This window comes from Magallana gigas, chromosome 10, assembly GCF_963853765.1.
Source record: "Magallana gigas chromosome 10, xbMagGiga1.1, whole genome shotgun sequence".
In the NCBI taxonomy this organism is placed as follows: domain Eukaryota; kingdom Metazoa; phylum Mollusca; class Bivalvia; order Ostreida; family Ostreidae; genus Magallana; species Magallana gigas.
The window spans coordinates 24,872,495-24,889,236 of NC_088862.1; the positions used below are offsets into that span (position 1 = coordinate 24,872,495).

At 33.0% G+C, this 16,742-nt stretch overlaps 2 protein-coding genes and 1 long non-coding RNA gene across 3 annotated transcripts in view; 2 read left to right on the top strand and 1 right to left on the bottom strand.

Moving 5' to 3' along the window:
* Window positions 1-16,742, top strand: part of LOC105331234 (tripartite motif-containing protein 2-like) — a 36,524-nt gene that overhangs the window by 17,283 nt on the left and 2,499 nt on the right. The gene's annotated exons all lie outside the window — the stretch shown is intronic.
* On the top strand, window positions 2,398-4,693 carry LOC136269705 (tripartite motif-containing protein 3-like). Its single transcript, XM_066074101.1, has 2 exons — window positions 2,398-2,506; window positions 2,731-4,693. Exon 2 carries the CDS (start codon window positions 2,765-2,767, stop codon window positions 4,427-4,429), a length of 1,665 nt encoding a protein of 554 aa, XP_065930173.1. The 5' UTR covers window positions 2,398-2,506; window positions 2,731-2,764; the 3' UTR covers window positions 4,430-4,693.
* On the bottom strand, window positions 8,316-10,733 carry LOC136272376 (uncharacterized). The gene is made up of 2 exons (XR_010710366.1): window positions 10,124-10,733; window positions 8,316-8,825 (listed from the first exon to the last, which is right to left on the bottom strand). It is a non-coding gene; the product is annotated as an uncharacterized lncRNA (long non-coding RNA).

The window sequence follows — 16,742 nt, forward strand, 5'->3', positions numbered from 1 at the left end:
AGTATATCTCTGAGGCGGAGCGTCAATTACTTTCAAAACATTACATGCAAGTAGAAAAACCTGACTTACAACACTTGCACGACCTAATTCAAAAGAGAATTATTGAAATGCACGCAAGGGGCTCCATAGATAAAGATACTCTACGATTTCTTAAGGAACAAAAGCCGCTGCTTGAATGCGGTAATTTCTACCTGCTCCCTAAAATACACAAAATTCAGGACAACGTCCGAAATGCCCTCCTTAATGACCTATGTAGCATCAGACGGCTACCCCCCGGACGGCCAATTATTGCTCAATGCAATACACCAACAAGAAAAATCGGGGCATATTGTGATTACTTTCTTATCCCAATTGTACAAAAACAATCAACCTATATCAAGGATACAACTGATTTTATCAATAAGATCGAATCTTTACAACTCCCTACTGATGCGCTACTGATCACTTATGATGTAACCAGTATGTATACAAACATGGAATTTGAAGAACTACTTAACGCTGTTAAACATGCGTACACCAACGCTAATAAGAGCAATTTAGACATACAGCATCCAGATGTCGGAGATTTAATTTTCCTGCTCAGATGCGTATTAGAAAACAATTACTTCGAATTTGACGGGAAATACTACAAGCAAATTATAGGATGTAGCATGGGTGCAATACCTTCGCCAGAAATTTCAGATATGAGAATGTACGAAATTACTCGATACATAGAATCTCAATTTCAGTATTCTAACAAAATACTATTTCACGGAAGATTTAGAGATGATGGATTTATCATTTTTGATGGATCGAAAGAAGAAATCCTTAAGCTTTTTGACATCAGTAACAACTGTCACAGGCATCTTAAATTCACATTTGAAATTTCTCAAACATCCGTGGATTTTCTTGATACAACGGTCTACAAAGGCCTAAGATTTAGCAAATGTCAAAAACTGGATATCAAATCCTTTATCAAACCAACGAATAATTTTCAATACCTTCATAGAAATAGCGCTCACAACGCATCAGTATTTAAAGGTTTCATCAAAGGAGAATGTATCAGGCATTCAAGAAACACAAACGATCCATCCACCCTCAATATAACTTTAGAGGACTTCAAAGGGCACTTATTAAAGAGGGGTTACTCTGAAAAGGAAATAAATCCGATCATTGACGACATCTCAGGAAAAGAAAGGCAACTCTTACTGAGTAAAACAGAGGAAAAAATTAAACTCAAGCATCCACACGTCATGGTTACACAATTCAACCCCCGCGTCAAAGGATTAAAAAAACGTTTATTAAAGTACTGGAACATTTTGAAGACGGACTCAACTTGCAAACAGTTATTTGACACGGAACCTATCATTGCATACAGCAAACACAAAAATATCGGAGATCTTTTGATAAAATCTCGCTTGCAGTAGATACATTAAATCTGGACCCCTGATGAGGCTTACTTAACCGCCGAAACACTCTACAACTACCATTATAACTACATGTATTTTTTCAATATTATCATGATGCAACAATCAGGTGTGGTTTAGAGTGTCGGGTCCTAATAATTCAATATCAAGTCTGGTTGATTGATGTTGTTTATTTTAAACTATTGTTGTGGGATTTACAATGAAGAGAAAGTTATCTTCCTTGGGAGATAAATTGTTATTTTGATCTAGTGTTCAGTGTTTTTAATGTTTCATCTTTGTAATCAGACTGAATGAGGCAGCTGAATTATTTGGTGACGTGTATTGGCTTAATTTTGCAGAATTTGAGTTTTCATTGTTGTTTTGCTATATTCTATTATGTTGTTTTATTTTAGTGTTAAATCATATTTCCTCTTCATGCACAATGCATTTGAGTTTAATTTCGTGAAATGTCAGGAGCCGTTTCAATGAAGAGGGGGAATATAACCAGGTATATAATTTGTATATTAAATTACAGCGCTAGCGTGTTTGATTGGTATATGTGTCTAGAGTGAATGATTATGAATGAGAGTTTAATATCTGTAACGTGGACAATGACAAGTTCTCATTGCGTCAAGTATTTTTGGTGATGGCAGGAACATGCACGGATCTGGAGGCGCGGTAATTTACGTCACTCTTGACTTGGTGATTCCATGGCGGGGAAGGGTGCATGCAGAGTTAGTCGTGTGACCCTATTGTCCAGTCTTGTCATTGTCCACGTTACAGAAAAAAACTTTAAAAGGACAGTGGGTAATGTGAAGAAAAAAAGGTGGTGTCAATTTTTTGAGACGTTGAATAAAGGCGAACAATTTATAGTAAAAAAGATAATTAATATTCTTATGTGAAAATCGAACAAATTATTAGAGCTGGGATGCCTTATCTACCCATATTGTAAAGTTGGCCCTTTTAAAAAAGGAAGTGTGACGCCCTTAATGATCCACCCCTATCTTGGGCCTTTAAATTTGAACACGTGATACTATCGTTAGATACGTCAGTCGTCATGTAACAGTAGAAAGATTGCAGCCATGTTTCTGATTCAGGAATTGGTGTGGAGGAGATGAAACGTAAGAATTGAGTAGTAATTTATCACAAAATCGACCTTTTCACAAGTAAATAAAACGTTAAGATAAACATTTATAGACGAAAAAAGGTCAAAATCGAGAACTTAAACATATTTGCGTCCTACTTTCATTTTACTGGTTTTTGCTGCAAGTTATATCAGCATTTATTTGTAGAATGTTCTGAAATCATAATTCAATAGTTCATGAGTTCTTGGGGTTTTTTGCAGAATTCTCCATAAATACCCGTTACAGTACTTGACCATGGACCCTCGACGGTGCGTCCAGGATGTGTTACGGTGTGATCTCTGTGAGACACCGGTTCCTCCTATGTACTGCGACATTTGCCACATACATCTGTGTAAAGCATGTGTGGGAGAACATCTCTCCGAGTTTGCCAAAGAACACAAAATTGTACCCTTTGAAAAGCGAGGATCTACAACTAAATGTCCAAATCATTCTTCAAAAATATGTGAACTTTACTGTGAACAATGCGACATTCCAATTTGCGTGCAGTGCACTTCTTCCACAGAACATCAAGGTCATACATTTGTCTACATAGTGAACATTCTTGAAAAACAAAAATCTGTTTTACAAAAAGATTTACAGGAATTAGAGAGGTTAATTTTCCCCAAATATCAAGAGATTGCATCAATTATCCCGGTTCAGAGAGCTACCCTTAATGTATCTTCACAGAAAATTGCCTCGTATATCAGCAAACATGGAGAAGAAATGCACAGAGAAATAGATTCAATTATCAAGAAACTAAAATCTGATCTTGCTGATATGGACTCCAAATATTTTACTGTCCTAAATAAGCATGAAGATGACATCAAACATATGCTGTCTGATATCACACAGACAATTGCAGATCTGAGAAAATTGGTAAATTCCGATGACGTGGGTCTTGTCTCTGCCTACAAATCGAGAAATGCGGAATTCAGAAGGTTGCCACCTAAACTGACAGTCACTTTACCAACCTTTTCTCCCCAGAAAATTGACAAACAACAATTATCCGGACAATTTGGCTCTCTATCAGAGTTATCTATCGAAACAAAAGAACAAAACTACACACTGGATTCTTCAAGCACTGAGAGCTCTCCACCAGAGAGGTCCCTTATCGATGTGCCACGGATCATCACAGAGATAAACACCGAATATACATATGATAGAAATGTATCTTGTCTGAGTAATGAGGACATCTGGATTCTTAGTAATGACAACATTTTGAGACTTTACAACCTCCAGAGAGGGTTACTGAAATCATTCCAAACCAAGTCAGGTAACTGTGCAGCGGACATCACAGTAACAAGAAATGGGGATCTAGTATATACTGATGTAACAAATAGAACTGTCAACATAGTGAAGAATAAAGAAATACAGACAGTGATCACACTACAGAGATGGATACCTTGCGGTGTCTGTAGTACCTACTCTGGTGATATCCTAGTTGCTATGAACCAGATTGATTGGGGATTGCAATCAAAAGTTGTGCGTTATTCTGGGTCTACTGAGAAACAAAGTATACAGTACAATGACAATGGAAGAGCTCTCTATTCATCAGGTGGCTTTTCTAAATTCATCAGTGAGAACATGAACCAAGATATATGTGTTTCTGATTGGAAAGCACGTGCAGTAGTGGTGGTTAACCATTCTGGGAAATTCCGATTTACGTACACTGGTCTTCCCTCTTCAACAAAGAAACCATTCAATCCATATGGCATCACTACAGACAGCCAAAGTCGGATCCTGATAGCAGATCTTGACAACCACCATATTCACATTCTCGATAGAGATGGTCAGTTTCTCCGACTTATTGACAACTGCCATTTTAAAGAACCTCACGGTCTATGTGTAGACACAAGAGATAATCTCTTTGTGGCTGATAGCAAAACATGTAAAGTAAAGAAAATTCAATATTACAAGTAATCATAGAGTTCATATTTTCTAAATGCATGCCAATTAAATAACCAGGAAAATACATATTGAATGTAAGAAACGACAATGAATATGTTTATGTTTAAAACATGTCAGCACATACTTATGCTAGTGTTAATGTACTCGTGTACTAAACCTTATGATCAGGCTTGTTGTAATAACTGTGTTTTCGTGTGCTTCTTTTAATCAGTTTAATTGACTAAACTATCCACCCATTTATGATTTATATATCACTAGTATACATATCGTATAGAATTAATATCATATTGAAAAATGAAAGTTTTATAAAAGTTACTAATAGTTTTTATTACATAGGTTGTGGTTTTAGGCTTTTAGCCAAACTGCATGACATTTTTTTTAGGGTAAAATAAAAATAACGAAGCTGAGTCTAATTATTTCTAAACTAAGTACATGTACTTTGGTGGGTTTTCTTTTTACATGAAGCTTTGATATCATATCAATTATTTTCAAGATTAAATATAACTGATTTACCTCTTAATTTTATAGTACTGCCAAAAATAGTTCAATGAAACAACGTTTGAAAAATTTAGTCAGAATTTCTTCTCTTTCGCTAAAAGTCCAATTTTGTTTGAGGCTGAACTTTTTATGAAAAAAATCTGAATTAACTGAATAATTATGTTTTTATATACCTTTGTATAACATTCGTACATGCCTTAAATCTTATTTATACGCATTACTCATTTTAAAAAGAACATGTTCTGTCACCACGGAGCACGGTAACATTCAAAACATGACGTCAAGATGACGCACGCAAAACTTATAAAAATACCCAATCTTTATAGCTAGGTTAGTCTGTTGTGCCTTTCACCTTTAAATTGAAAATGGCACTACACCAGATCACACCTTATTCCCTCATATTTTCTCGAGAATCATAAATCAGTAAATCATAGTTTTAACTGTCTACCGTATCTATTTTCGTCTACAGTAAGACAAACCCTGGTCATAAGATGACATTCCTTATTCTTCTGACTAAATATTTAGGGATATTCTATTTTGTCGGACTCTTTCATGTCCAAAAGACAGCAACCACCAGGCCGACAAAATGTTTTAAAAGTTAACACAAATGAACGAAAACATTTGACATATTAGCTACACCTTTGATCATTTTTGCAGTTTCCTTAGGGTTTTGTATTTGTTTTAGTTGAATTAATTTTGTTTGTACTTCTCGTTGCGCCGTACTTTCGACATTATGTGATTTATTACTGACATAACTAATATTTTGTCCAGATACCATGATCTCAGATTTGCATGATTGAATTTTAAATAGTTCCTAATAATAAAGAAAGATATTTATTTTTTTTGATTTTAAATTATTAAGTACAGGTTCACGTAAGAATCAGGCAAACAGTGATAAGTCATATATTTCATATTGAGATGATAATTTACTTTGAGAACAGTATATAAAAGTGTTCTCAAAAAATGATAAAATTTTTAGTGAATCGTGCATAATTGTGAAGCTGTGTTACTAAAAATAGATCCACTCTGTCACAGTTTTTAAACACAATGAAAACACTATGGTATGAAGATCTGACAGGATTTTCAGAAATTCAGTGTCAATTCATTTATTCAAAAATGTTGGTATGAAGAGAAGACAATGCCCTCTTCTTTTTTCTAATGTTAAAGATGTAGTATCCCATTGGTTTCCATGGCAACCACGACAATAATGAGCCATACAGTCTTTAAAATTAGAGAAAAACGATCACTTTTATGTCTCTTTTTAAAAAAAACAGCAAACATATATGACTGTGTATTATAAATAAATGAATAAAGGATATTCTGAAATATTTTTTTACATAATAAAAAGTTTTGAAAAATTAACAGACGGTTTACATAATCTAAGCAATCATGTGGGATTCCTAACAAAATTTTAAAAATCTTTATCATTTTTACATGTATCTAAGAGTAATAATATAATTATATTGCATATTCATAGTTTCATTTTAAAACAAGGATTAGACTTTGATTTCATTGATGTGTAAATGTTATTGTTTTAACCCATTACCTGTGAAAATGTGATCTTACATCATTATTGATCGGGATCGGAATACCAAATATTGTGTTTCAAATTTATACCGAATTTTCTCAGACTTCTAAAAGATACGTTCATAAAGTTATCAAAAGTTTAGTTTTCAACAATATTTAATGATGTATCACAAGTCTTAAAACAATATATAAGTATGTCTATCAAAAAATAATGGAAGTAGCCAAAGTTAGCAAGTCTTACGATAACTAACAGGGAAAAGGAACAATATTAACTGTCCGACCTGCTGTATATCATGGTTATAGTGAGTAATATGTACAACCATTAAAACTTATATACAATATTGTTTGTCTCGGTGGTCAATAATACCTTAACCTACATGTACTTTTGAGGAATTCATATTATTCTTACGTAATTTGAAATGAGGTTGTTGGGGATGTTGATTTTAAAGAAAATAACACAATTCTTTTTTTAACAAAGACGTCTGCAGATTTGTTAAATACCATGTACACCATATTAAGCAATTAAAATGAATTTATCATATTATTTGGACCCTAAGCCCAGCCTTTCCAATCAAAAATAAATATATTTTATACTATTACAATGTACAGTAAAACAGGCTAGCTCATATCTGATATATAAATTTAGAATATGTTTGTAGACTATATGGGGGGGGGGGGTCCTCAGTAAGCATCAATTTATTGTAAGCGTAATTATTGTAACCCTGTATTAGTTTATGTAATGTGCATTGGATGCAGTTTAATCATTAAGGGCATGCTTTATATTCCAGAATTTAACAAAACATATAAGCATTTTTCACTCCCTTTATATATATAGATATAGATATACATTTTTAGATATTTATTCAAATATACTACAAGGTAGTATACTTAATAAAAACAACCATATGTAGAAAACAGGTGTGACACCATAACAAGTACTTTATTAAACTGACTTCCAGTCATACATATAATAAACAAGTTGTACATGAATAACTCAATATACATGACACCATACATGTCAAAATGTATCACGTGACACATCCTATAGATGTATATCAAACATCAACCAATAGATTATATATTGATTTTTTCCCCCTATTTGGACCCTGGAAAGGCTAAAAGTTTACAATTTTTAAAAAAGAAAATCCTAAGTGAACGATTGCACACAAACAAGACATGTTTGGGAAACAATTATGCCCCCTCATTTGGAAACATCTGAGAAGAAAATGCTAATAATTGGAATTTTTTTAAATTCCAAGGTCAAAAATTGCTCAATCATACCCAAAAAATAACTTTGCCTAGATCTTATTCAGATAAATCTGTATACCAAATTTCATTTCAAAATGTGGAACCCCTGCGTGCAGTGCATACAGTAATAGTGCATACATTTATATGAATGTGCAGCAGTTGGATAAATGCTGTGTATACAAATTTATGCTATTAGAATATTCCTATATACATGTATATGTAGTCCAAAAATGAAGCTACCATCATGGTAATTACATAAATACAAAATATGAATTTCATGAAAATGCATTAATTATAGTGCATATCATGCAGTACATTTCATCAGATGGTTATATTATTTTTACCCGAAGTGATTTTGCCCCGTTGTGGGCCCTTTAACGCTGCATCGTGCACCTACTCTGACAAATTTCCCCCCATGCATCAAAAATTTTCTGGGGAAAACACTGTATGTAGTCCAAATAATGTAGCTACCATCATGGTAATTACATAAATACAAATATTAGTAATTAAAGATGAAATCATGATATATCATGATAAGTACATAGTATTTCACTAGTTATCTTATTATATAAATATCATAGCATTCTGAGATTCTTTTTTTATATTAGAAATTCAATTAACTTAATCATAAGTTATTGTTCTGTCTTCCTTGGTTATTAACCATGCAGCTAAATTTGTCTTTCTTAATGCTAATTACACATAATTTTTCTTGAAGTAATGAGATATAAAATTTCTTTCTTCTTTCTATACATGTATAATGGACAATCAGTGAGAAAGGGACATACATATATGCACTTATCTTCTACATAAATTAGTTATACATGTACATCTTATTACTGTTATATATATTAACATAGTTTTTTTGACATTGAAAAAATTTGAGTGTGAAGTTCAAAGTTAGTTATTTCTTCATATACATGTAGTTTGTAAGCTCTTTATCTGTTGGAGTTGTTTTAGGTCCTAACATAATCAATTGTTTTAATTTCTCTGATTGCCCTGGTGCAATCAGATTAAGCACTGAGTCAACACATTCTTCGACTTTTCGCTTGTTGAAACATTCCGTAAGATATATTCTGCCTCATCAGTTCAGTTTGATGTTATATGACAGGGTCTATGATTGTCAAAGTTCTGAGCCCTGAAATAGAAAGATTTAAAAAGTAGAAATATTGTTACTTTTCATATGTAATGTAAAACAACATATAAATGTTAATACACCAGTCATGTCAATAAAGCCTAGATAAAACATTGATTCCTATTCCAGTCTGAAAAGAAAAAATCAGAAGATAGGGAAAGTTGATGGTTGGGTGGATTGGTCTATGTTAATAAAATTGAAGGTAGGGCCAATTGTGGAACCCTATTAGACACTATTAAATCAATGTAATCTTAAATGAATTAATCTAAGAAGATTTGAACTTCTGCAATGGGATCTCAATCCATGACCATTTATGATACACTGAATGGTTTGGAATAGGGAAAAACAACAGGGGATACTTGCCAAACCATTACATAGATTAAATAGATCTTCAAATACCAGCAACAAATATAATTGTTAAGGGTTGGGGTGTAAATTGACCAATGAATTATAAAAATATGGGATAAGAGATAACCCTCGGGCATTTGCATACCAAAGTAATCGCCACGTCTTATCATGAGCTGTATCAAAGAATTTACATGTACCCGTACATTTAGGGGTGGGGATCTCTACTGGAACACAGCGAATTACCAGTATATATTGAGGGGGTGGAAATGACCTAATCATTATTTTAACCTTTGCAATTATTTTATAAAATTATATTATTGGTCAAATATTGTTAAAAAGAAATTTCTAAAAGAGTGAAAGTGTTTTGATTATAATATACGTTTATCCACATCAATACCGACAGGTGTTCCATACCCCCAAGTTTAGTGAAGGAAAAAACCACACCTTATTTTGACCCCACAATGAAAACAGCTGTAAAAAAAAACCTACAATGTGGAACTTTTCATTCAAGATTGACTGGTGTTTTGTTTCAATTGTTGATTGAGGCATGAACATATATTAGTTTCTAATATACATGTACATGTAGGGATACATCATTTTTCAATGTATCTGAAAACAAAGGGCAGTGTAAGGCTACTGCAGTACATTTATTCAAATCAAGATATGAATATAAGTTATAACAACGCACCTTTTATAATTAGACTTGTAAATGAACAGATGAAAGCATACATTCGTAAAGTATGCAGTTATATTTGAGTGTCCGGATAATTGCCAAAATCAATCGCTTTGATGTTCTAAAAATAGATTCGGGGAAAACCAGTATGATCACCGATACATGTAGTGAAATATGCCAATAAAACGAAAACTTCACTGCAGATGTTAGTTAACTTATATCACTGTTTGAAAAAGCTTATTTCATTCAACATGTATAGCGTGGATATGCAATAATATACCTGTATATAATGTGGGGTATGACTTCCTTCGCTGTCCGCGGCTGGGTTGACAGGTTGTTTGTCGGCCATCACTAAGTTTTAAACTTTGCAGATGTCTTGTTATGTCTCTGCAACAATTACAAAGGGTCACTGGAGTTGTTTATTCTCGATCGGCTTTATACAGACTTGTGAAACTGTTTGCGTAGTGTCCCGAAACCGTGTAGTCTTCTCGAACTTCCATTTTCGCGCACAAGCGTACGTAGCAACGAGGCGCCATCTAGCGACGATATTGTGAATCAACCAAGAAAGACAACCAGATTTCACTCGAATTTGCTAATTTTAACGGCAATTTAAACTCAAAACTCAAACTTTTCAATACTTTTTAAAATTGGAAATCATTGTGCTGAGTGAGTTTAGTTACTATTTATAATCAATTTTTCTCGTAAGGTTTGCTGTTTTTAGTAAATTGATAAAAATATATGCTATTTTACTAAGACTTGCACGGCGTCAAAATTGAGCGCCTTGTCAATATATCGGGCCCGTATTCAAAAACGAAACGGAATATTTCAGAATAATTTGGCATATACATTCTAAACATCCCAGTTTCTTGCTGGGTAAAATTTCGTTTTATTTTGCGTCTTATCACTTAGCACAAAATTTCGATATTGCCTGATTCTTACGTGAACCTGTACTTAACAACTATTGCTAAATTTTGTCGATCAAATTTAGTTATAACATCAAGACGTTTGGTAAAATAGCAATTATAAAAGTCTTCGTATATTTTTAATTGCTTTCATTAGCATTGTAACCCCAGTACTTACCTGATTCCAAATATCTAACCGTAATTTACATTTACAACTACATTTCCTAATATAAAATTACACTGTTGTAGTCAATACTTAATTAATCATCTACAATATATAAAGGAAGAAAATTGTTTTTCACATCAAGTGACTTTCATCACCCTTCTTTGTGATCATTATGCTTACAAAAAGATTTCAAAACCAGTAGCTCACGCTGAGGTGTATATAATAAGCAGGGGTGTTCAAGCAGAGTTATGCCTCTTGTCAGTAGTTGGTGCGTTGTTGAGACTATATTGCGCCCCCGGCATTCTGCATTTCAAGGACGCAGCAGGTTAGCTTTGAGGACGTACCCCCAGTGTGACATGGATTTTAAACTATGAACGATGCTACATTTGTATATTTAATCAGAAATTAATTAACGGTCTAATTTTGATGGGGCAACGGTGAAAGATATAAACTTAATATAAAAATTCATTAAAAATAAGCAGCTAAAATAGACAGGCTTACAAGAATTTGAAAGTACATGTGTGAATAGAGAGATTGAAATTTATTTTTCCAAATAATTTTTTTTAATTATTTAATCCACGACAAAGTGTACATTACTTCAGTCGTAGAAGTGTTGCCCATTCATATATTCGAAAAGAGTGCACAGATTACAATGAAGCTAAAAATGTCAAATGGGTATCAAGACTCTTGATAAGTGGGAAAATATTATATGATCTAGCAAAATATGTTAAAAAGAAATATTCCAACAGAAACTATATCAAGTTAAAAAAAATAATTAAAGACTTCATACTCCATTTTTATCCGTTTATACTGCAGCTAATGCTAGTATTTATGTACGTGTACATGTATTATATGCATCAAATTAGGTTTATGAATATTAGTTAAGAATGGAGAAGAGTAAAACGGGTGTCAAATACTTGGGTCTTCAAATTCATGGTGTCAAATAATTGGGACTTCAGAGGTACGATGCCTAATCCACTCATATTGAGAAGTTGGCCTTATTAAAAGTGGAAATAGAGTAATATTATAGATCCACCACTAGCCTCGGTATTTAAATTTGAACACGTGACAGTACGTTAACAACATTTCTGTCCAACTTTCCATTTATTGTTTGGCTTAATATTATGTCGCATTTTTGTGTAAAAAGTTGTGAAATCATCATTTGATAGTTCATGATTTGCTTTTGCAGAATTCTCAATAAATACAAGTTACAGTACCTGACCATGGACCCTCGACGTAGCGCCCAGGATAGGTTACGGTGTGATCTCTGTTCCTCCTATTTACTGCGACATTTGCCACATACATCTGCGTAAAGCATGTGTGGGAGAACATCTCTCCGAATTCCCCAAAGAATACAAAATTGTACCCTTTGAAAAGCGGGGATCTACAACTAAATGCCCTAATCATTCTTCAAAAATATGTGAACTTTACTGTGAACAATCTGCGCGCAGTGCACTTCTTCTACACAACATCAAGGGCATGCATTTGTCTACATACCGAACATTCTGGGAGAACAAAAATCTGTTTTACAGAAAGATTTACAAGAATTAGAGAAATTAATTTTTCCCAAATATCAAGAGATTGCATCAAGTATCCCGGTTCAGAGAGCTTCCCTTAATACATCTTCACAGAAAATTGCCTCGGATATCAGCAAACACGGAGAAGAAATGCACAGAGAAATAGATGTAATTATCAAGAAATTAAAATCTGATCTTAATAAAACGGACTCTAAATATCTTACTGTCCTAAATAAGCATGAAGATGACATCAAACACATCATGTGTGATATCACACAGACAATTGCAGATCTGAGAAAATTAGTAAATTTTGATGACGTGGGCTTTTTTTGTGTCTACAAATCAAAATATGCGGAATTCAAAAGATTGCCACCTAAACTGACGGTTACTTTTCCACGCTTTTCTCCTCAGAAAATTAACAAACACCAACTATAAAAACAGTTTGGTTCTCTATCAGAATTATCTATCGAAATAAAGGAACACAACTAAACAATAGATTCTTCAAGCACTGAGAGCTCTTCCCCAGAAAGGCATTTTATTGATGCACCTCAGATCATCACAGAGATAAAAACCGATTACATTGTATACATATGCTAAAAATGTGTCCTGTCTGAGTGATGAGGACATCTGGATTCGGGATAACAGCAACATTTTGCAACTGTACAACCTCGAGAGAGGGCTACTGAAGTCTATCAAAACTAAGTCGGGGAACCGTGCAGAGGACGTAGCAGTGACTGAAAACGGGGATCTAGTATATAATGATAAAACAAATAGAACTGTAAACATAGTGAAGAATAAAAAAATAGAGACAGTGATCACACTACAGGGATGAAGACCTCGCGGTGTCTGTAGTACCTTCTCTGGTGATATCCTGGTGGTTATGCATAATGATGATAGGGAAACACCATCAAAAGTTGTGCGTTATTCTGGCTCCACTGAGAAACAAAGTATACAGTACAATGACATTGGAAAAGCTCTCTATTCATCGGGTGATTATACTAAATACATCAGCGAAAACAGGAATCTAGATATATGTGTGTCTGATTGGGATCCACGTGCAGTAGTGGTGGTCAACCAGGCAGGGAAATTCCGGTTTACGTACACTGGTATTCCCTCTTCCTCAAAGAAACCATTCGATCTATATGGCATCACTACAGATAGCCAAAGTCATATCCTGATAGCAGATCTTGAAATCACGGTATCCACATTGTCGATAGAGACGGCCAGTTTCTCCGATTCATTGACAACTGCCATTTTGAGAAACCTTTGGGTATATGTGTAGACACAAGAGACAATCTCTTTGTGGCTGAGAACCTTATGATCAGGCTTGTTGTAATAACTAATGTGTTATCTTGTACTTCTTTTGATCAATTAATTAACTAAACTATACAACCATTCATAATTTATATATCACTAGTAAACATATTGTATAAAGTAAATATTATATTGAAATATGAAAGTTTTTAAAAAAGTTTTTAATTTTTTTTATTACATAGGTTATTCTTTTAGTCATACTGAACATTTTTTTTTTCGAGTAAGATAAAATATCGAAGCTGAGTCTAATTATTTCTAAACTAAGTACATTTACTTTTTTACAAGAAGCTTTGATATCATATCAATTATTTTCAAGATTACATTTAACCGGTTTACCTGTTAATTTTATGGTATTGCCAAAAATAGTTCAATAAAACAACGTTTGAAAAATTTAGTCAGAATTTCTTCTCTTTAGCTAAAAGTCCAATTTTGTTTGAGCCTTAACTCTTTATGTGAAGAATGTAAATGAACTGAATAATTATGTTTTTACAGAGCTTTTTATAACATTCATGTACGCCTTAAATCTTATTATCACGCATTACATCAATAAACAGTTTCAGTAAAGAATTGTGACAACCCCTGTGTTTTTATATTTTTTGTACAGGTCTACTTACAACACGTCAATGAGTATATTGGTTATACATGTAGAGGGTTGTTCTGCTTTTCGGTAGACATTTTTGGTCACCTGTACTTTAAAAGTTCTGCACATTCAACATATTTTGGATCATTCAGCAGATAGTGTTTTTAATGATTTGCTCAAGATTAGTTTATTTAATGCGATTTTCAACACTTTAATAATGACTCATACAGTACCCGCAACGTTATTTTTTTACAATCATATCCTATCGTATCGTGTATCAATCCTATGGAATCGTGCGTGTATACTGTTCTATCGTGCGTTAATTCTATCCTATCGTGCGTTAATTCTATCCTATCGTGCGTTTATTCTATCAGGTTTATCGTTTAATTTCAACAATTCTTCCGTTTATCCTATCGTGTTTATCGTCTCGTGCCTTTTCATAAGCAAATAAATTTATTACTAAGTTGCAACTCGTTCGGTGCGCCGTATACAAATATTTATCGAACAAGAATTGTAAAATACTATTCAACATTCCGCCAGGATACTAATATTAAATTTTTTTTGATCAAAATTAACCAATATTATTTGTGAATCATATCTGTTAACATTGAAAATGAAACACGAAGTTCTTAGGAACAAGGTAATCATAAAAAGTTTAATATAACAACCATAAATTGATATTCAGTAGATAGGTATCTTTTACTCTATTTCTGAATAAATGCGTTTGTAATTAATAAAGAAACAGACAAGACTGAAATCTCCACACACATTTCCCATATTTTACCAGTATATAAACGAAACATTTGCATATAAAAATATGCATTCATTTTAACTTAATAATTTTTATATATATTAAAAAGATATTAATGAAAACATAAATATATAAAACATTAATAAAAATATTTGGTTTCATTATTATAAAGGTTTGATCGTACGAAATACAATCATTCAGTTTGATACAAAATTATATGAGCCCAATACTATCAAGTCCATAGATTATTATTGCTGCTCACATTTAAAAGGTTGTTCCCTGCATTAAAAAAGTCTATAAGGTTTTGGCGAACGTATTTTTAGTAATCTACACACATAGCTTAAGCATTTTAATTGACCTTAAGATTCTGTTCTCAAAGTGCAACTTACAGAGATATTGTATAACTTCCGAATCGAGCATATAGGGAAAATCCTATCATGCGTGAATCCTATCCTATCGTTTAACTTGTAAAACATAACGTTGCGGGTACTGTACTCATTAATAAGATTTTTCCGACAAGTCTTTAACAATTTGAGTAAAGGTTTGAGACTTATAACTAATTTCATTGCTGGATTTTTTTGCCATATGCTTCATTCGGAAAAAAAATATTTAAGGAAATGCAATATCTCTGTAAGTTGCACTTTAAAAACAGAAAATTGTATTTAAATGCTTAAGCTATGCGTGTAGATTACAAAAAGTACTTTCGCAAAAACCTTAAAAAAATCACAGTGACTGGCGTTTGTCATTTTTACCAATATGATTAAAATCAGCATATATAAAACGCTGCATTGCAATACGTAATGTATTTTTCAAGTGCGTAAAACTGTGCTGCTCCAGATTGGGGGTGATTAGAGGGGGATCCGAAGGATGATATTCGAGGCCTATGTTCAGTAACTTTACTATATGTGAAGTTAATAAGGTTGAGTTTCAAACATCCCGACCCCCTGCTAGATCCACGCATGAATTTTAAGACCCACGATTTATATGATTATCCGTTTTCAATTTTATAAACTATTTCTAAATCCAATTAAACATTTTGTAGCTTCTGCTTGTATTTAAGCCCGTAAATTATATGCGATGGATTATGTTGGAATATAATCCCAAATCAATGACAGAAATATTGGTGATTGTGAAAGAAAATGTATATTTTTTATTTTTGGAAAGCGTGCCTACACTGTTCTTTTTTTTAATAAATGGGTGCAAAAGCAGTTACTAAAATGCAATTTTAAATCAATGAACACAAAATAAATATTATGACTTGTACATACCATTGGCAAAACAGTTTTAAAGGCGTATACGTAGAAACGGTTTCTTTTCCTTTAGTTTTAAAAATTCTAATTTATCCTTTCTTGCCCTTACCTTGGAGTTATAAAGTTTGATTTTGATCTTATAACTAATGTTTTGAGTGTTTAAAACTCTCTCCCGAAAAATGTTGATTCTTTTTAATAAAACATATCATTTTGAAACATATTAATCCTCAATGGATGATCAAATACCACATTAGCAAGGCATTCACAAAGCTATTTAACATTTGTATTTGGGGAAAATAAGGCATCCTAAATAAGAAACGTCTGAAAGATTGAAATTTTTTTGTACAAATTTATAAACATTAAACAGCCACATAAAACAAGCTTACATGGATTCGAGGGTAAATTCATTGAATAGAGAA